This window comes from Capricornis sumatraensis, chromosome 9 (genome assembly GCF_032405125.1).
Source record: "Capricornis sumatraensis isolate serow.1 chromosome 9, serow.2, whole genome shotgun sequence".
NCBI classification, from domain to species: Eukaryota; Metazoa; Chordata; class Mammalia; order Artiodactyla; family Bovidae; genus Capricornis; species Capricornis sumatraensis.
In genome coordinates, this window is record NC_091077.1 from 18,655,055 (window position 1) to 18,675,905 (window position 20,851).

At 58.4% G+C, this 20,851-nt stretch overlaps 2 protein-coding genes across 3 annotated transcripts; one reads left to right on the top strand and one right to left on the bottom strand.

Annotated features, from left to right (window-relative positions):
• The first annotated feature begins 497 nt into the window (after positions 1-497).
• Positions 498-19,002, top strand: LONP1 (lon peptidase 1, mitochondrial). 2 transcript variants are annotated; one of them, XM_068981520.1, is made up of 19 exons: positions 498-629; positions 816-929; positions 4,735-4,823; positions 5,377-5,496; positions 7,336-7,567; positions 7,764-7,825; positions 8,011-8,140; positions 8,521-8,604; positions 9,373-9,593; positions 11,093-11,231; positions 11,734-11,912; positions 13,086-13,173; positions 13,561-13,683; positions 13,763-13,879; positions 15,907-16,047; positions 16,430-16,595; positions 17,242-17,468; positions 17,545-17,709; positions 18,681-19,002. In XM_068981520.1, the coding sequence occupies exons 1-19, from the start codon at positions 498-500 to the stop codon at positions 18,855-18,857; spliced, it is 2,706 nt and encodes a 901-aa protein (XP_068837621.1). In that variant the 3' UTR covers positions 18,858-19,002. The 2 variants fall into 2 exon arrangements, with proteins under 2 accessions (XP_068837621.1, XP_068837619.1); XM_068981518.1 differs by having other exon boundaries at positions 498-929.
• Positions 19,003-19,165: 163 nt separating this feature from the next.
• Positions 19,166-20,830, bottom strand: RPL36 (ribosomal protein L36). Its single transcript, XM_068981521.1, has 3 exons — positions 20,108-20,830; positions 19,364-19,498; positions 19,166-19,290 (listed from the first exon to the last, which is right to left on the bottom strand). Exons 1-3 carry the CDS (start codon positions 20,198-20,200, stop codon positions 19,201-19,203), a joined length of 318 nt encoding a protein of 105 aa, XP_068837622.1. The 5' UTR covers positions 20,201-20,830; the 3' UTR covers positions 19,166-19,200.
• Between the last annotated feature and the right edge of the window lie 21 nt (positions 20,831-20,851).

Genomic DNA, 20,851 nt, shown 5'->3' on the forward strand with positions numbered 1-20,851 from the left:
CCCAAACTCATGACCATCGAGTCAGTGATGCCATCCAACCATCTCATCTTCTGTCGTCCCCTTCTCCTCCTGCCTTCAGTCTTTCCCAGCATCAGGGTCTTGTTCAATGAGTCAGTTCTTCGCATCAGGTGGCCAAAGTATTGGAGCTTCAGCTTCAGCATCAGTCCTTCCAATGAATATTCAGGACTGACTTCCTTTGGGACTGACTGGTTTGATCTCCTTTGCAGTCCAAGGGACTCTCAAGAGTCTTCTCCAACACTACACTTCAAGCATGCTGGCTAGGAGATCGGAAAAGATGGATGTGACGAGGTATCTTGAAAATTTCTAGCTCCGCGCCGTGTAGGCCCCGCCTCCACTCTTCCATGTCCCGCCCCCGCAGCCATCCGTTTCCGGCCACCCCTCCCGCGGGTACCCAGACACGCGCCGGTCGTCACGTGCGCCCCAGCCAGGCCCACGGAAATGACGCAAGTCTTACGCGCCGCCAGGATGGCCCGGCCATGGCGGGGGGCACAGGCTGTGTGCGGCTGTGGGGAGCTGCAAGGTGTTGGGCGCTTCGGCGGCCGCTACTGGCCGCCGCCGGGGGGCGGGTGCCGACTGCGGCCAAGGCTTGGTTGCCCAGAGGCCAGAGGGCCTGCGACGCCTCGCCTCCCTGGGCGCTGTGGGGCCAAAGCCCCGCGGCCGCGGGCCACTGGCGGGGACTTTGGGAGGCGAATAACCGCAGCGGCGGCGGCGCCTTCTCGGGAAGCGAGGATGCCTCCGAGGGCGGCGCGGAGGACGGGGCCTCGGGCGTGGGAGGCAGCGCGGGCGGCGGGGAGGGCCCTGTCATAACGGCGCTGACGCCGATGATGATCCCGGACGTATTCCCGCACCTGCCGCTCATCGCCGTTACTCGCAACCCAGTGTTCCCGCGCTTTATCAAGATTGTTGAGGTAATGAGCGCCCCGCCGTAGGCCTCCGTTTCCCCATGTCTGCAAGCCGCGGGTTGGACCGAGGGATCATTTACCACCTTCATACCCCAGCAACTTTTTCCAGGAGCGAAGCTTCTCCAAGGCCTGGAGTTCAAGTACTAGTCTTCCCAGCACTAGCTCCATGAACTTGAGCTAGAGTCCTTCTCCTTTCAGTTCCCTGCAGGAAAGTTGAATCCAGTGAGCTTAGGATTGTCCAATAGACTCCCAGTCATAGAAATTTGGTGCCGGGAAGGATCAGAACAGTCTTGCCGCTCAGTCACTTCTCTGCGGGTCTCGGTAGCTGTTTTGTGACACTCTTCCCCCAGGGCTATCTGCCTTCCTCATAGCTTCATTATATGTTCATCGAGGTCATGGGCCAGGTGCGGTTGTAAGACTAAGGGACACAGCAGTGAGCAAAACGGACACACATTCCTGCTTTTGGAGCTTAGGTTCCAGCGGGGATTAGAGAGGCATAAATAAGAATAGTAAGTTAATTCTGTATCGGGAGGTCATTAGTAGTACAGAAAATGATTGAGCGAGAAATTGTAGAGGAATTTTAGGAGGAAGGTGCCGGAGGATGTTGTCAGGGATTTATTCATTCAGTAGAGTGTTCTTTGGGCTTCCAGGGTGCCTCGAAGCGGTAAAGAATTCGCCTACACTGCAGGAGACGTGAGTTGAATCTCTGGGTGGGGAAGATCCCCCTGGAGGATCCATTCCAGTATTCTTGCCTGGAGAATCCCATGAACGGAGGAGCCTGTTGGGCTATAGTCCATAGGGTCCCAAAGAATTGGACACGCCTGAGCAATGCAGTCAGGCAGAGTGTTCTTGACTTGTTACCATGTAGCAGGCTGAGGATTCAGCAGAACAAGTTAGACACAGCCCTCTGCCTCAGGAACTTACATTCTGGTGGAAGAGAGTAAGAGCCATGGCTTAGGGGGTGGGGCAAGTGGACCGGGGTGATGTAATAGAAAGCAAGAGTGCAAGGAACTTGAGCTTTTTTTTTTTTTTAATTTATTTTTTGGCTGTGCTTGGTCTTCGTTGCTGCACTCAGGTTTTCTCTAGTCGAGGCAAGTAGGGGCTACGCTTTGTTGCCTTTTGAGGGTTTCTCACTGCAGTGGCTTCTCTTGTTGCACAGCACGGGCTCTAGAGTGTGGGCTCAGTAGTTGCGCTCGGGCTTAGTTGCCCCACAGCATGTGGGATCTTCCCGGACCAGGGATTGAACCTGCGTCTCCTGCATCAGTAGGTGGATATTTAACCACTGGACCATCTGGGAAGTCCAGACCTTGAGTTTTTAGAATAGGAAGAACCTGAATGTCTGCTTTCTTCCCCACCCCCATCTTTTCTTTCATGATGTGGAAACAAGTCTGTGGAGGAGGTTATCTGTTAACTGTCTAAGCAAGGTCATCCAATGAATCAGCTTTGTCTGCATTCACCCTCCTCCCCTCACACTCCCATCTTTGCTGCATAAATCTCAGGGATCCCTTGGAAAGCAGAGGGACAGCATTCAGCCAGCAAGCGGGGGACAGAAAGACATCCCCACCCTGGAACTGCTGATTGCGTACGTTTGAGCTGCCCTTCCAAGGGCATTCTCTAATGTTAAATAGTGATTACTGGCAGGCCCTAAGGCCACACCTTGGGGGTTCACATCCTGGTCCCTCTGCCCCCAGCTTGATAGCCTTGGGCAAGCTGTTCTCTGGGCCTCCATTGCCTCATCTGTGAAATGGGCAATCCCTCATTTCTTAGAGCTGTGATGGGTGGTAAATGAGGTCACGTGTAGGGGACTTAGAAACATAGCTGGTGCTTCCTACGGCTTCATAAGAAGTGGCTGCTGTTTCCTCCATGGTGTGCTTCTGACACCTCAGAGACGACCCTTGGTGGGTCTTTTTTTCATCCTTGTCTCCCACTGCCAGCTGTCCTCTACCCTCCAGGCCTCTTGGGCCAGGACTGTTTGGCAGATATGGTCCCTTCAGCCTTGCAATGTGGCACCTGCCTCCTATCCCAGTGCCCAAGCAGGGATAAGATTCTTTCAAGAGACACTGTCTGCCCGCCTAGGACTAAGCCGAGAGGGTTCTAGGAGTTGATGCAGATGGTGTGAGGCCAGCTTGTGGAGCTCACATGGAGTATTTCTATTGCTGTCCTCAGTCACTCAGTTGTGTCACACCCTCTGCTGCCCCATGGACTGCTCTGCTGGGCTTCTCTGTCCATGGGATTTTCCAGGCAAGAGTGGGGTTGCCATTTTCTCCTCCAGTTCTATTGCTGTTACCTTGCAAATAAGGAAAAGGAGTCCTGCCAAAGGGAGGGGCCAGGCGTTAGGATGCAAGGGCCAGGGCACTCCCCTGGTGGTCCAGTGGTTAAGACCAGGTGCTTCCAACGCAGGGGGCACAGGTTTGATCCCTGGTCAGGAGACTATAACCCTGTGCTGCTGCTGCTAAATCGCTTCAGTTGTGTCTGACTCTCTGCGACCCCATAGGCGGCAGCCCCACCAGGCTCCCGTCCCTGGGATTCTCCAGGTAAGAGTACTGGAGTGGGTTGCCATTTCCTTCTCCAGTGCTTGCAAGTGAAGTTGCTCAGTCCTGTCCGACTCTTGGACTGTAGCCTACCAGGCTCTTCCATCCATGGGATTTCCCAGGCAAGAGTACTGGAGTGGGTTGCCATTGCCTTCTCCGATAATCCTGTGCAGTGTGGTCAAAATAGAGATGCAGCAGTCAGCTGTTAACAGAGGAGAAACTGGGAACCTCCAGAGTGCTTAATAAGTAAATCTGAACTTGTTAGTAAAGTTGGGATTACTCTTGATGGTGAAGTTGACCCTGTCTGTGGCTAACTTGCCCCAGTAGTGTCTCCTCATCAGTGGCCTCTGAGTGTAGGCCAGTGACTCTTAAGTTTGGGTGGGTCAGGTACCCTCCTGATGGATGTCCTGGGCCTTTATCCTGGAAAGAATGCCTCTAGAGTGTCAGGAATCCCCGTACCATGTGGTCATGGAGTGAGCTAGCACTGCTTCTTAAAGTCTGGTCCCTGAAACAGTAGCATCCCCTGGGAGCTCCCTTGAAATACAGAATCCCAGGCCCATTCCAGCCCCCAGCAGATAAGATACTTTAGAGGTTGGGGCCCAGCCGTCTGTTCTTAAAAAAAAAAAAAAAAGCCTCCAGGTGATTCTGATTCGTGCCAAAGTTTAAGGGTCATTAAGTTGAGTTCAGGTCTGGCCTGGGACCTGAAGGGAATCGTTTGAGCCCTAAGGACATCTGTGCTCCTCCCCAGAAGCTGTTTCCTGGGAAACATGAACCCTCTATCTGCCAATAAAACAACATGAGAATGCGCTGTGATTGAGGGGCCGGGGTCGGATGGTCATTATATGTGATATAGATGGGATTGGGATAACTGTCCATGAAAATTAGCCTGTGGAGTGTGTCGCAGTTGAGCTATGCACATTTACCGTTGTCCTCCTGACAAGAGCAGAGGGTTTAGACTCTCAAGCCAAGGCATTTCCCCGCAGAACCAGCTCTGGGAAGGGGATGTGAAATCAGTTTCTTGGCTCTGGCTGTTCATCTCCTTTGAGTTTTCCTTTTAGCAAGAGGGAAAAAATCTAAGGAGTGCAGCTCGCCTGCACTGCCCCATTCCATTCTCCACGCCCGTCCTCTCTTCTTTTTGGTTCAGGAGTTCTTGGACCATGTAGGTTAGCGCTGGATCAGATCAGTGCATCTCCAGAGTGTAACACTGAAAATGCTAGAGTTGCTGTCAAAATATCAGCCAGAAAAACCCACTGTGTTTCACTTTGGGGTTGTCATACTAGGTTAAAAATAAGAAGCTGGTTGAGCTGCTAAGGAGGAAAGTCCGCCTTGCCCAGCCATATGCCGGTGTCTTTCTAAAGAAAGATGACAAGTAAGTGTAATTTCCCCCTCACCCTTTTGTTGAGACCACCCTGGAGTGTAGCTCCCTACAGAGCCCGATCGGTAGAGTAGCCTAGACCTCTGGCCCTTGACCTGAAACAAACCTAGCAAAACCTACGGGAGACAAGACCAAGAGCTGAGCATCCTTTTTTAGATAGGGCTAAGATTCCGCCCCGAGCCCTGAGCCTTGTGTGTAGTTCAGGTAGGGGGAAATTAACCTCAGGGACCCGTGGTGTCAGCCCAGGGCAAGGCCACTTCAGAGCAGAGCTAGGTGGGCAGGTGTGGGGGCTCAGGACTCATCTGCCTCACTTCTGGGTAGGACTTAGTTCCACTTCAGAGTCAGAAGGCACGTTCTAGGCCAGCTCCGAAAGAGGCAGTATGGAACCAAAGGCCAGGTTCCATGTGGCCCTGTCTGCCTGTGTGCGGTGACCCTGCATCCCAGAGTGCCAGTGGGAGCCAGGAGGTCAAGGCCAGGATGGGTGCTTCTCTGCTCCTGAGAGAGCCAGAGCACCTGTGCCCATGTGCCCCGTGTCCCTCTCCCTCAGCAATGAGTCTGACGTGGTTGAGAACCTGGATGAGATCTACCACACGGGGACGTTCGTGCAGATCCACGAAATGCAGGACCTGGGGGACAAGCTGCGCATGATCGTCATGGGACACCGGAGGTGCGGGGACGGGACGGGAGGAGTGGCCGCAGCTGGAGGTGGGTCCCCATCCCCAGTCTCAGGGCCCTTCTCTTAAAGCAGTACTCTGGGTGGTCAGGGAGAAGCCATCTCTCACGCTTATTAGTCCACAAAGCACCACAAAATGGAAGCTGGCACGTTGCCATGTCTCCCATGTCTGGGTGTTGGCCTGCCATCCCCCTGGTGCCCATGTCTGCAGCTCCATTCAACTTGGCAGGTTGCGGGGTTTTTTGGTTGGTTGGGGTTTTTCTTGACTGTGCCACATGGCATTCAGGATCTAGTTCCCCGACGAGGGATGGAAGCCAGGCCCCCTGCAGAGGAAGCACAGTGTTAACCACTGGACCGCCAGGGAAGCCCCAGGCTGAGGCTGTTCACTCACCAGAGTACCCCTGCCTCCACTCTGCTGAAGGGCTGCATACATCTGTAAGCCCAGTCTAACCCTCTGTATTATTATGGCTAATTAAGAAAAACCTATAAGATGAGCTGGATTGAAGCTGAAAGGAATAGACTAGTTGTTCACGTGTTCCAGGGAACATTGGTCTCCCAAAGATGTCCTGTGATCCTGTGCGTGTGAGAGACCTTTCAGGGTCCCTAGCCATTAGGTTGTAAGTGTTCAGAAAAGCCTCTTACTGAAGATGCTGGTGGGGGTTTTGTTGACTTGAGAGCCCTCTGTCCTTTTTTCTTACAGTCTTTAAAAAAAATATATTTATTTGGCTCTGCTGGCTCTATGTGGTAGCATGTGGGATCTAGTTCCCTGACCAGGAATCAAACCCAGGCCCCCTGCATCGGGAATGCAGAGTCTTAGCCACTGGACACCAGGGAAGTCCCATGGAGTCCTTTTCTCTTTTACCCTGCAGAGCGCACCTGGGAAACAGCCTGGGTCAGCAGCATATCTGTGGACCATCCAGGTGGCTGCACTGATTCCCATGCCCGTCTTCGTGTTAAGTCTGTTTTAGGAAAGAGCCTGCACCTTTGTCTCCTGGGAGGAGTCATGGTGCAGGAGAAACAGAATAAGGTGCAACCAGAATTAATAAAGACACGGGCAGCTCCTCACTGCCCTGCTCACCTGCAGGGTGCCTTGTAGAATGAGTCCTGCTGGCCTCTGAAGCCAGGTCGCCCCAGGGCTCACCAAATCCCCACCGCCTTTTCTCTGTGCACCCTGGTGGTGTCTGCCGGGCGCTGAGTCTGCACCCCTGGTAGTTCTCAGGCCTGCTCTTTTAGAGAGTGCTGTTAGCCTGCCGGGTAGCAACGAGCCAGCACAGCGGTGGCACCCGGCCTGTTGTCTGCCGGGCCCTCGGGTGTGAGTGGAGCAGCAGGTGAGGGACCCACCTTGGGGAGCTCACCCCGAGTGGGGAGAACAGGTCACGAGCTGAATTCTGATGGTGGTGGCAGGTGCTTTGTGGGGGAAGCAAAAATGGAGGGCGGTGCTGGGTGATTGTGCAGGTGGGGCTGGCCTTCACATTGAGAGGTCAGGGAGAGCCTCTTGCTGGAGGCGCCCTTGAACCTGAACGGTGTGCAGGAGCCACTGTGGGGTGCGCTGGAGGCTGGGGGAGGGGCAGGCAGAGTCCTGGATGAACCCTGGAGGTGGGCTGCCACTGGCTTCCTCTTTCCCGGAGGGCAGTAGGTGTTGGAATGGATGGGTCGGCTGGAGTCCAAGGGTGGAGGTTCTTGGGTTCTGAGACGGCGGCGAGCCTCAGGCCTGGTGGCTGCAGGGGTCTGGGCCCAGCAGGCCCTTCAGCCATGGACACCGTGGAGGAGTGTGCAGGCAGGATCCCCCCACCCCACCTTGGTGGTGGCTTTACCCCCTCCTCCCGTCTTCAGGGTTCACATCAACCGACAGCTGGAGGTGGAGCCTGAGGAGCCCGAGGGCGAGAACAAGCAGAAGCTGCGCAAGAAGCCCAAGCGGGGCAAGAAAGAGGCAGAAGAGGACGGGGCCACCAAGCGGCCGCTGGAGGTGGTGGTGGGGCCTGGTCGCAGCCCCGCCGGCGAGGTGCTCATGGTGGAGGTGGAGAATGTGGTCCACGAGGACTTCCAGGTGACGGAGGAGGTGAAGGTGAGTGCGAGGGTGTCGGGGGGCAGAGGGCCGTGTTCCCCCGGAGTCCTGGGAGGAGCCAGCTGCTGGCAGGTGGGAGGTGGGCCAGGGCCTCAGCTGCTGTGGAGGAGCTGGCTCCAGCGCAGAGAGGAGGGGCCCAGGGGCTGCAGCTCCCTTTGGTCTGGTGACCCACGCTTGGGGCTTCCCTGCTCACTAGGCACTGACTGCGGAGATCGTGAAGACCATCAGGGACATCATCGCCTTGAACCCACTCTACAGGTTGGTCTTGTGTGCTCTCTCCTGGAGGCCAGGCTAGCCTGGGCATGTCCTGCTCGAGGGGCTCTGAGGCAGCCCGGGTCGGGGGAGCAGCTTCATGCTTCAGCCGTCGGCAGATGGGAGGGCGTGTCAGGAGGGTGGCTGCCTTGGCGGTTGGCGGCCTGGTGCAGCGCCCGGGTCCCTTGCAGGGAGTCAGTGCTGCAGATGATGCAGGCCGGCCACAGGGTGGTGGACAACCCCATCTACCTGAGCGACATGGGCGCAGCGCTGACGGGGGCCGAGTCCCACGAGCTGCAGGAAGTCCTGGAGGAGACCAACGTGAGTGCGGCCGGGGGCCTCCCTGACTGGCTGCTGCTCTTGGGCGGTTTCACGTTAGCCTGCCTCCTTCCATCTGCCCCCGACCCCTGGTCCTTGGTAATGGCCGCGCGGTATCCTCCTGGGTGGTGCCTATCATTCAGTGGGTGGCGTGTTTGGGTTGTCCCCACACTCAACATTAGAAGCAGTGCCTCTGCCAACGTCCTCGTCCCCACAGCCTGCAGGCCCGCAGGGTGTGGCTGGAGCCCTGGGTCCGAGGGGGCCGGCCTCTCGGATTTGAGGAGGCGTGGCCTGTCCACCCGCCAGGGCTCTTACTTCTTGTGCCCTGCTTCCCCTGTCCCCCAACCCTCGGCCTGCACACATGATCTTCCCTTTCTTGGCAGATTCCAAAGCGGCTGTATAAGGCCCTGTCCCTTCTCAAGAAGGAGTTTGAACTGAGCAAGCTGCAGCAGCGCCTGGGCCGGGAGGTGAGCAGAGGTTGCGAACCCATGGCAACATCACACTGGGGCCAGGAGCTGTGTGCAGAGTGAGAGGTCCCCTGACTGTCCAGGGAGCTCTGGGCGAAACCTAGAAATTGGGAGGCAGCCTGGGAAAGGTTGAAGGGACTTTCCCCATACTTGGCTGGTGGAGGCCTACCTTGGCTGCTTGGACTGTCCGTTTCCCTTTTCCAGACTTAGGTCACTTTTATCATTTAGTTTTTTAAAAAAATTTTTACTGGAGTATAGTTGACTTACAGTGATGTATTAGTTTCTGCTATACACCAAAGTGAATTAGTTATGCAGATACTCTTATTTGAGATTCATTTCCACCATAGGCCATCATATCCCTTGATTCTGTGTTAGGTAAAAAAGTTGTATTACATCTTTTATTGGAAAAGCCACAAGGCAGCTGTCATGCAAAAGTGCAGGGCAGCATGTCCCGGGGCAGGTGCCAGTGTTGAGCCTGTGTCCTGCTGTGTCAGCTTGTAGAGGGTGACACCGCTTTGATGAGTGTGGGGGACATGCTGGCATCAGGTCCGGCTTTCCCTGGTTGTAACCAGGATTGAAGGGCGGATCCCTTCCTCCCCTGGAAGTTGGGGTCACTTATCGCGAGACCCGTGTGCAGGGGACTCCAGGTTGAAGGTGAGGGCCACTGGAGGCTGGGTGTCCCAGGTTTGTCTCCTGGGTCCCGAGGATGTGGCAGGCCCCCGGGCCTCGGCCCCCTCCTCTGGTCTGACAGTGGCCTGGGCCCTATAGGTGGAGGAGAAGATCAAGCAGACACACCGCAAGTACCTGCTGCAGGAGCAGCTGAAGATCATCAAGAAGGAGCTAGGCCTGGAGAAGGATGACAAGGATGCCATCGAGGAGAAGTTCCGTGAGCGGCTCAAGGAGCTCGTGGTCCCCAAGCACGTCATGGACGTGGTGGACGAGGAGCTGAGCAAGCTGGGCCTGCTGGACAACCATTCCTCCGAGTTCAAGTGAGCAAGTGCCGAGGGGCCTGGCGTGGGGGCCAGGATTTGACCCTGGAAGGCCAGGACGGTGGGGGGCCCTCGGGCATGTTCCTGTCACCACATGTGTTCAGTCCTCTCATGTGGTCCCTGCAGGGGCCGGGTCTCTGTCGCACTTGTTTGACAGATGAAGGAATTGCGGCTTGGAGAAGTTAAATCAGTGCCCCTGCCCCTGGGCTGGTGGATGGGGACGGATTTGAAGCCAGGGACATTGGGCTGCAAGCCCGTGCCACCCGTCAGGACCAGGAGTTCCCAGGGCCAGTGCCCTGCGGCCAGCCCCTCCCCTGACCTTCTGTCCCCTGGTCTCCTCTGGCAGCTTTGAGAGTCAGAAAACGAGTGTCTTCCTGTTCTTGCCTGGCCATTGTTCTCCTGTGCACGCTCGCTGGGGGTCAGGGTGGCTGCTAAGGGGTCAGGGGACCATGCGATGCTTCTGACTCTACCTGGGCGCTGCTCCGGGACAGCTGTGTGGGACAGCTCCTCAGAGGGGCGGGCTTCCCGGGCTGCTGTGTTAGGCCCCTGTCTGATCAGGGTGTTTGGTGAGGTCTGGTCTCTTGCTCAGGGACCCTGGAACTCCCTGGTTTCCCCAGATGCCGCAGACCTGTACACCAGAGACACTCCCAGCTCCTCTCCCTGGGGCAGCAGTACATTCCCCACGTTCACATCAGGGTGGACCACACACGTAGTGCCCCAGACAGCATCGACTTCTCTTCCGGTCTGGAGGCAGAGACCCTCACTTCTGGTGTGATGAGAAGGATGGGTTCCTTCTGGAGGCCTTGGGGGAATTGTTTCTAGCCTCTTCCAGCTTCTTGGAAACATTCCTTGCTCCCAGCCCATCCTTCTTCAGAGCGTCTCTCCCACCTCTGCTTCTCTTGTCTGGCTCCTCCTCTGACTGCCCTTCCTGCCTGCTCCTCCTCAGGCCCCTTGAGAGGGGGTTCCTCTGTCCCTGGCTCACAGCTCCAGGCCTCAGTTTCCCCACTTGCGCTGGGTGAGGTTGTCCTCATCGCTGGCCCCTCCTGAGCTGTGGGACTCTGAGCTGTCCCCATGCTCACTGAGCCTCTGGGCCAGGAGCTGCACCCACACAGGCAGACCTCGGGACACTGCAGGCTTGGTTCACGGCAGGAAAGTGAGTCATGTGAATTTTGTTGGTTTCCCTGTTGAGTGTAGAAGTTATGTTTACCCCATACTGTAGTTTAAGTTTGCAATTGCATTCTGTCTAAAAAAAGGAAAAAGTATGTTACGTGCTTTAATTAAGAAGTACTTTATCACCTGCTGAAGCAGAGTTAGTACAGACCTTCACGGTATAAAACACACGGTGTCTGCCTGGAGCAGTAGGTGAGGCAGGCCGGCCTGTCGAGCGCACTCTGTGCAGCTCCAGTGTTGGGTACCTGGGTCGCAGTGCCTGGGTGTGCAGCTGGGGAGTCAGGTGGTGCGCAGGGCCTGCTCACCAGCCCTCACCTGTCCCATGGTAGCGTCACCCGCAACTACCTGGACTGGCTGACGTCCATCCCGTGGGGCAAGCACAGCAACGAGAACCTAGATCTGGCGCGGGCCCAGGCGGTGCTGGAGGAGGACCACTACGGCATGGAGGACGTCAAGAAGCGCATCCTGGTGAGGCCCCACCCAAGCCCCGCCCACACCCTCGCACAGGCCCAGGGCCTCCTGCCTGGGACCCAGGACTCCCCGTGCAGCTGGGGAGACCCGGAGGAGCCCCCTGTGAGTCTGGGCTCTGGGAGGGGCTTGGCTGTGGCAGGGCTGGAGTGGTGTCAGCAGGGGCCTGAGGCACCAGTGTTGGAGTGGCTCAGAGGTGCCAGGGGCCGCCCAGGGCTCCTGGATCCAGCAGGGGGATAAAAACGCTCGTGAGAGGAGGAAATGGGACAGAGGCATCTGGCTGAGGGCATCTGGCATTGGGGTCACCCCCGTCAGTCCCTACATCCCCCGGCGCCTACTTGTCCTGTTGGTGCCACAGGCTGTCCCTCCCTGTGACAAACCAGTCTGGTCAGCTTGGCGCCTCCAGGCCAGGCGCTCCTAGCCATGGGGAGCCTCAGGCCAGGTGGGCCCCCTGCTCTTCAGAAAGTCCGGCACTGCCTCACGCAGCCACCTCTGCACGCAGGAGTTCATTGCCGTCAGCCAGCTCCGGGGCTCCACCCAGGGCAAGATCCTCTGCTTCTATGGGCCCCCGGGCGTGGGCAAGACCAGCATCGCCCGCTCCATCGCCCGTGCCCTGAACCGGGAGTACTTCCGCTTCAGTGTTGGAGGCATGACAGATGTGGCCGAGATCAAGGGGCACAGGTAGGTCCGTCCCCCCCCGCCCCCAGAGCTCACCTCTCCTCCTGTCAGCCTGCCTTTTCCTAGGTCTGTTCCTGCTCTGGTATCATGATGGGGACAAGCAGCAAACTGCACACAGGAGTAGGTAACTGAAAAGGTGTTTATTGACTTCAGGCCCAGCTCGATCAAGGTGCTCAAACATTTGCTCAAAATCTCGGCTTCTCAGTCACTGGGAGAGCCTCTTGGCCGGGGTGCCAGTAGACAGCTGCACAGTTCCAGCTCACATCCCACCAGCTCAGCTCCCCACAGCACTGGCCGAAGTTCGGGAGCTGTGTCGTGGCCTCAGGCCTGCGCACTAGAGTGGGAGGTCTCCCTGGTGAAGACTCAGGGCCTGTCTTGGTTCTCTCCTCCCTTGTCAGGCACAGCGGGGGCTGGCATTCCCTGTGTGCAGGCTCTTACAGCCACCTGGTCCTTGCATGGCACCCTTCAGTGGGACGTTCAGGGTGTTGTGTGTGTTGTGTTCCAGGGCTTCCCGCCCTGTTGGCCTCTGCAGAGGGTGGGTCTCTGAAAAGCCTGGCTCAGTGAGACACAAGCACAACAGATACATGAGTGTCTGCTCCGAGCTGACTTGCAGCATACCTTTATCCGGTGGTATTCAAAGAAGGGTTAGATCTGTGTCTAAATTACTTTTCTGGTTTTTCTAAAAACACGGACAGTCCTGGACACTGGGACCTGCAGGTCTTCCTGGCAGCAGTCCTCCTGAAAGCATGTGCCGGCTGGGCCCTGGGCCTGGTGACCCCGGGGACCCAGGCATTGGAGACGTTGCTGCCACAGGCCCCAACTGCTCCCCACTCTCTCCTTTTGCTGAGTCAGGCCATGCAGGCTGGGTTTTGCTATCTAGGGGGATGAGTCTGAGTGAGACTTGGCTGTGAACCTGTTCCTTGCACTTCCTGCCTGAGCTGGGGGAGGGACCCTCCAGCATCCGGGTGATCTACTTCTCTGCCCACCTGCTCAGCACGGAAGCATTTATCTTCTGCTGGGCCCCCCACGCTGCCTGTGTCTCCTCTGGGCGGCTCTCGGGGGCGCCCATGTGTCTCACATGGGTGTCTCCGAGCTCCAGGGAGCTGGGCCTCAGGCACTGGTGTGGCTAGCCCAGGTGTTGGGGCACCCACCGCCCCGCCTTGCCCTCTTCCCCAGGCGGACATATGTGGGCGCCATGCCGGGCAAGATCATCCAGTGTCTGAAGAAGACCAAGACGGAGAACCCCCTGGTCCTGATAGACGAGGTGCGTGGGGCTGGGGGTTGGGCCTGGCTGGGCGCACACCCCTTCCCGAGGCTGGACGTGGGCCCTGGGACTTCCTGGCCCCCAGCTCCAGGTGGCCCTGAGCAGACGGAGTCTGTGTTCAAGGTGAAATCATGGTCCCTGCGGTTTCCATGGCACCAGTCACGGGGTGGCCTTGCTGCTCCCAGGCTGTCTCCTGACATTGGCGCCCCTGCCCTGGAGGGCGCCGTCCCTGCCCCAGCCTCGTGGTCGTGCCGGCCCCCCTGCTCTTCCTTCTACTCCGGCCTTCCCCAGCCCTGACCCCTGGCTCTGTCTCCCATTGGGGTGTCTGGTGAGCAGGTGCTGGGGCAGGACAGGGGCCAATACCCCCGCCCACTCCTGCCCCTTCAGGTGGACAAGATCGGCCGGGGCTACCAGGGCGACCCCTCATCTGCGCTGCTTGAGCTGCTGGACCCTGAGCAGAATGCAAACTTCCTGGACCACTACCTGGACGTGCCCGTGGACTTATCCAAGGTGCGTGTCCTGCCCGGGGCTGGGCCAGGGGGGATGGATGTGTACCCTGTTCCCCCGCACCTCATGGCCCCACCCCCAGGTGCTGTTCATCTGCACGGCCAACATCACCGAGACCATCCCCGAGCCACTGCGGGACCGTATGGAGATGATCAACGTGTCAGGCTACGTGGCCCAGGAGAAGCTCGCCATTGCTGAGGTGACACACCCACAGCTCGGCCCTGGGCTCAGGAAATAGCCAGGTGCTCCCTTGGGGCCAGGCCCTTAGCTAGAGCTCAGGGTACTGCTCAGGGGCTCTCGTGCCAGAGGGACAGATGGGATGGGGCGGGATGACGAGAAGCAGATGAGGCCGGTGTGAACCGTTCCTGCCAGTCACGCCTCTGACACTGAGGCGTGGGGGTGGGGTCCCTGCGCTTGCCGGTTCCCACTGGGGCCTGTGAGTCAGTGTGGTCTTGACTTGGCATCCAGGAATAGCATGAGACCCAGGGTCAATGGTCAGAGCAGAGCCCAGCGCCCAGCTTGGATGCAGGCCCCAAGTCCCTGGCCTCTCCTACCTCAGACTGACCAGGTGTCAGTCAGGGGTTCCCACCATCCCCTCCTCGGTTTGATAATTTGCTGGAACAGCCTACAGAACTCAGGAAATGGGTTTATTCACTGTTACCAGTTTATTATAAAGGATTCAACCAGGGAACAGCCAAAAAAGAGACACTGGGGCAAGGAGTAGGGAAGGACCCATTTCTCAGGTTATTGATCGGATCCTTGGTTGTGTGTGATTAGCCCCCAGCGCCCTTCCCTCCCTGGGGGCAGAGACCTGTCCCTCCAGTTTCTCGGTTGGTTCTTCTGGCCCCCAGCCAGCTATGCTAATAATTACCTTGCTATTCTTAGTGTTCTGGAAGGGGCTTTTCCTGAATAAGAAGGGCTGCTCTTCTTGTCCCTGTCACTTGGGAAGGCCCACGGGTCCTGGAAGCGCTTGTGTGGGAATTCTCCTGTCCCAGCACCGCAGGCCGTAGAACCAGAGCAGGAGCCACCTCTGCAAGCACAGTGCTGAACACAGCACGGCCCCACCCGTGGCCTCAGGGCCCCACCCCGTCTTGGGGTCCTGAGTTCAGGTCTGATAGGAAGCCCCCGCCTTTAATGTCACACGTGTGGCTGGTGTCCAGGCCCGGTCACTCGCAGCTGTGGGCCTTACAGGGAGGCTGTGGTTCCCAGTTCTGCGACCACCTGCCTGGCCTTTTCCTGGTCCCAGGCTCACCCAAGGTTCAGGCCTCTGCCTGCACCTGTGGTAAGAAGCTTTTCTGGGTGGGGAGTCCTTCCCTTCTGGTGCCCAGGGGTGTGGCAGCTTCGCTAGCCTGCAGTCAGCAAAGCCAGGCTTCCTTCCCAGCGGACTGTATTCCTCACGTAGCGTTCTCTTTTTAGAATGGGCTTGAGTGAACTCGTCCCCTTGAGCCTTCTGCAGCTGTGACTGGAGCTGGCTCCCAGTCTCTGTGTCCCCTGGCAGGGTGGGCGGCGAGAAAAAGAGCTCTTGGCTGAGGTGGTGGCAGGGGTGCTGGACTCCCCCCAGCCTGGAGACTTGACGGGACAGCGGAGGGGCAGGCTTGGCGGAGTGGGTGGAGGGCTTCCTTCAAGGCCCTGAAGGAGGAGGAAGATGAGGACTATGGGATGCATTGGGCCTGTGGTCAGTGTTCAGGACTGACTGTCCAGCCATTGCTGTGTGGCAGGAGTGACCTTGGAGCCTGTGACCTGCTCCCCATCCCTGCCTGTACTGGGCAGCAGCTACTAACCAGTCTCAGTATGAAGAGCAAGTTTAGGGGATCAAGGAGGCCTTCCTGGAGGAAGAGGCACCTACGATGGCACCTGGAGGGAGGGCAGGAGTCAGATCTGGGCAGAGGCTGGAGCCTTGGGAGCATGTGGAGGTGGCAGGCCAGTGTCTGCAGGTCCCAAGCCCTCTGTTCAGGATCCTGGCACCCGCCAGGATCGCTCCCTGCACCTCAGGTCCTGGCCTCGCTGACTCCTCACCCTTTGGGTCTTGGCTTAGGCATGGCCTCCTGGAGCAGCCTCCCTGACACCCTGTCATTGCTGGATGACTTCCAGTGGACAGGGGCTCGTCAGGGCAGGCCCAGGGTATACCTCAGTGACCTCATCTACCCAGCCAGGGGTCTTGGAAGGCTGGGCGGGGGGTCCCAGAGGCCCTGGGGGTCCTGACGGCGGCTTTCCTCCTCCCCTTAGCGGTACCTGGTTCCTCAGGCCCGTGCCCTCTGTGGCCTGGATGAGAGCAAGGCCAAGCTGTCGTCCGACGTGCTGACCCTCCTCATCAAGCAGTACTGCCGGGAGAGCGGTGTCCGCAACCTGCAGAAGCAGGTGGAGAAGGTGAGCTGCCTGCCCAGCAGCGAATGGAGCCTGGGGCTGTGATGACTAAAGTGGGCCCAGCCAGACAGGGGACACAAGCCACAGTGGGTGCCCAGAGGAGTCACAGCCACAGACAGGAAGCAGATGGTAGGGTCAGGGCTGGGGGTGGGGAACGGGGAGTGAGTGCTTAATGACCAGGGGGTTCTGGAAGGATGGCTGGACGTGAGCCCCTGTGCACTTCTGCCACCGAGTTGTCTGCTTACAAATGGCTCAGATGGTTTTAGGTCATGTGTGCTTTACAAACTGTAAAAAGTTAGAACGTGAGTAGAGATGAGCTGGGGTCAGGTTGGGGACGGGAGGGTCCTATGGCCTGGCCACCCCCCAGCCCACCGTGCCCACACAGGTGTTACGGAAGTCTGCCTACAAGATTGTCAGTGGTGAGGCTGAGTTCGTGGAGGTGACGCCCGAGAACCTGCAGGACTTCGTGGGGAAGCCGGTGTTCACAGTGGAGCGCATGTATGACGTGACGCCGCCTGGCGTGGTCATGGGCCTGGCCTGGACGGCCATGGGTGAGTGGCCTCTGCACCTCCAGGAGAGGTGGGCGTGCTCACCGTGGGGTGTTCTGAATGCCCTTCCCTGCTGGTAGGAGTGCGCAGGGCTGATTCGGGGACCCTGAGGTGGCAGCAGTGCCGTGAGCTTTGAGTTCCTGGTTTTCAGGTTTGCCTGAAGGAGAGCCCCTCACAGCTGCAGAGGCAGCTCTGGGTAGAGGGTTCGGGGAACCCTGTCCAAGTGGCCTCGCTGTGCCCACTGGCCCTGGGGTCTGGGAGCTGCAGTGTGGTGGGAGAGCAGCTCAGGGGCTTGTCTAGCTGAGATGCAGGTCTGCAGGCAGGCAGGGGGTGTCAGAGGAAGTAGGCTTGAGGGCATGGAGTCTGACGATCTGGGCTGTACTGAGATAGCTGTGCTCCTGAGCCTGCAGGCTCTGTGGCAGGCAGGTACTGTCTTCAGGTTTTTGTGTAACCAGGTCTGTTCCTGCAGCACCACCTGCTGCCCCGAGGAGGTGGCTGCAGGGACAGTGTGAGCACTGGGAGTGAGGAGGTTCTAGGCTGGGATGAGCAGTGTAAGGAACTTTACTGGGAAGTGCTGAGCAGGTGGTTGGGGCAGCTGTCCTGGAGTCTGGGGCTGCCCTGGTTCATGGCTCTGCCCTCGGGTCCCCAGGAGGCTCCACGCTGTTTGTTGAGACGTCCCTGAGACGGCCGAGGGACAGAGACAGTGACAGTGACAAGGGGGACAAGGATGGGAGCTTGGAGGTGACGGGCCAGCTGGGGGAGGTGATGAAGGAGAGCGCCCGCATCGCCTACACTTTCGCCAGGGCCTTCCTGATGCAGCATGACGCCTCCAACAAGTTCCTGGTGACCTCGCACATCCACTTGCACGTGCCTGAGGTGAGGCCCATCCTGATCCCTCGCCCTGGGTCGCATGCCTGCCAGGCTCCCTGCCCACCTGCCCGTCTCCCCGCAGGGTGCCACCCCCAAGGACGGCCCAAGTGCCGGCTGCACCATCGTCACGGCCCTGCTCTCCCTGGCTCTGGACCGGCCAGTGCGGCAGAACCTGGCCATGACGGGTGAGGTCTCCCTCACAGGCAAAGTGCTGCCTGTGGGCGGCATCAAGGAGAAGACCATCGCGGTGAGTGTTGCACCGGCTCAGCAAGAGACCCGGACAACGTATGGCCATCACAGCCATCACTCAGGGCTGACCTCACCTCCAGGGGAAAAGGCAGGGTGACAGGCTGAGTTTAGATGGGGAAAGTGAGGCTCTCTGGGCTTAAGGTTGGACCCAGGGTTGCCTGGCCTGGAGCCTCTATTGAGCTGACAACCTGACTCCCCACCCCTCGCCCAGCAGTGGTTGATCCAGCCCATCTCAGCTCCTTCCTTGAGGTTGAGACTGGGGTCTCCATCTCTGCCGGGTGGCTGAGCACCGAGAATGTGGCTGCAGGAGACAGTGGTAGAGCCTGGTCTCCCCTGGTGTGTAGGTTGGACTGTGGAGGCAGCCCTTTATCCTGGGTTTCCCGTTGGGCTGAGGGATTCCTAATGGAGCCCCACTGTCTCGGAGCCCCCACACACCTCACTGTGGCACCCTGGTTCTGGCCCTCATATGCTCCACCCTGGTATCTCAGAGTGGTCCCCAGAGGCTCTGGTGAGGGAGACACCCCAGGCAGGGTGTGTGGGCCTTGCTTTCCTCACCTGTAGAGTGGGAGCTTCCATGGGCCACCAATCCCTAAAGCAGCACATGGGAACCCCCATCCCCCAAGGAGCAGTCAGGCTGAGGAACAGGTCATACAGTGTGGGAACTTTCGGCTCCTATGCACTTTTAGGTGCCAAACCTCAAAATGTAAAGCAATGGGTCCTGTGATTGACCTAAGAAACCATGTACATCACACTGCATGTATTTCCAGGCCCACCTGGGGTTTGGGAGCATTTGGGCTGTGAGCACCTGAGTAGAAGCCTGAGCCCTGCTCCCCAGGCTGCCAGAGTGGAGGCTGATGATAGTACCTGGGGCCTGTTTTCCTCATCCCTGCAAGGCAGGGCGGGCACCAGGAGTCTGGCTCCCTGCCCAGCCCTCCTTCCTCCACTGACCAGCCACCCCCTCCCTCCCAGGCCAAGCGTGCTGGGGTGACCTGCATCGTCCTGCCAGCTGAGAACAAGAAAGACTTCTACGATCTGGCCGCCTTCATCACCGAGGGCCTGGAGGTGCACTTCGTGGAGCACTACCGCGAGATCTTTGACATCGCCTTTCCAGAGCAAAGAGCCGAGGCCCTGGCGGTGGGGCGGTGACCGCAGCCCTTGGTACCCTTGGTGCTGCTGGGCCTGGCCCCCGCCGGAACTGCACCCCTGGAGGGGCTCTGGGCAGCTGAGCCCCAGGAAGCTTGGGGGAAGACTGGAAGCCCGATCTTACTATGACTCAATCAGTGTATTTAATTATGATTAAAAACCGTTTCCAGTACTGCTTGTCTGTGGCCTCTTTTGTTGCTCACCACCACCTCTCCAGGATGCTCCAGGGGGTGGGACCCTCCCCCCCCGCCCCCAATTCTCAACGGTGAACTACCCTGTAATTTCCAATGGCAGCAGAGAAACGCTGAGTTTTGGGCAAGATTTATTGTGAACAGAGGGGAAGGGCTCAGTCCTTCTTGGCTGCCGCTTTCCTCATGGCGGCCAAGACGTTGCTCAGCTCCTCTCTCTTCCTCTTCGCGCGGATGTGTGTCCCCACCTGCCGGGCAAGGAGGGCCGTGAGCCTGAGCCCCGAGTCCCAGACCGGGCCCCCGCACGGGAATCCCACCTACCCTTTTCTTGATGAACTTAAGGGCCCGCTTGTCCTTGGAGACCTTGAGCAGCTCCATGGCTCGTCGCTCGTAAGGGGCGAAGCCACACACCTCCCGGATCATGTCCCGCACGAACTTGGTGTGTTTGGTGAGACGCTGCGCGAAACCGGGGTGTCAGGGCCAGGGCTTCAGGGGTCTGCCGACGACGGAAGCCCAGATCCTCCCCACCTCCCCAATCTCATCGGCATCAAAGCGGCGCGTCACGCCCGGCCCTTCGCACGGCCTGTCCCGGGACCCTGAACACTATCGCCCTGCACACAAGCTGGGCACCGTGGAGTTGGGGCCAATTAACCAAGAAACACACACACACCCTCCCCTCGAGGCCACGATTCCTCAACATGAAAATCAAGGAGTCCACTTTCCCTCCACGTTTCAACCCGGATCCATGCACCTTCCTACTCGGCAAAGCCCTGCTCATGTGTCAAAACCCGCTCCCGAGTCGCTCCCGCCCCAGCTTCCGAATCCACGGCGCGAGGGAGGGTCCTGGTTCGTGGCCCCGGTGGGCGCCCGCAGCAAAGAACACAAAGAAGGGTAACCAGCCATTTCCACTCTCTCCTCTGGCCAGCCTCACATTTTTTCCCCTGCTTAAAACACCAGGGTTCCCCCGGTCCTCGATACCCCGACGGCGCTCCGGGAGCCTCTGCCCAGACCCTGCCCTCCGCCCGGAAGGCTTCCTACCCGCTAACCGCGCGCCCTGGTACTCACCCCGCGGCGGCGGCTGTGCCTCGGCTTGCCCACGTTCTTGGTCACCTTGTGACCCTTGTTGAGGCCCACGGCCATGGGGTAGCGCAGAGCCATGGCTGCCGACAGAAAAGGGGAGAAGGGATGTGGGTGAGCTCCGGCGGGGTCCCCACCGCCTGGAACCCAGCGCTTCGGCTCCCAAGGGCTCGCTCGCTGCACTCAGCCATCCCTTGAGTTGCCTGGGACCACCAGGGTCCGGATGGCAACGGATGCCACTCGCGAGAGAGTTCACTAACCTGCTCTTCTACAATGGCTGCCGCGGCGGAAGGGCCTGCGACGAGCGGAACTCTGGGATATCTTCCAGCTCTCGGGCGGAGCGGGCAGAGAGGCAAGAATGGCTCGGGCGCCCCCTGGCGGCTTGGAGGTGTCCATGCGGGCTCTCTCAGCATGCGCGAACAGACACCCAGAGCCAGCGAATTTACCCTTGGCAAGTTTTAATCTTTAGTCGGACCGGGTGGGCGTGACTATGGCGGGGGTGCTTCCCTCTGCAGGTGGGTTGAGAGTTGGAATCCTACCTCTGCCGCCACCCGGCTGGCCCAGCGCCAGGGACTCCACCTCCCACTACCAGAATTTCTCCATTTATAGAAGGATGACAAAAATAGTACCTATTCCGAACTGAGCAAGATATAATGACACCTGGCACAAAATAAAACTTCCACTAACGGAGGAATTGGTTTTACGATACACGAAGCTAAGTTCTGGACTAGC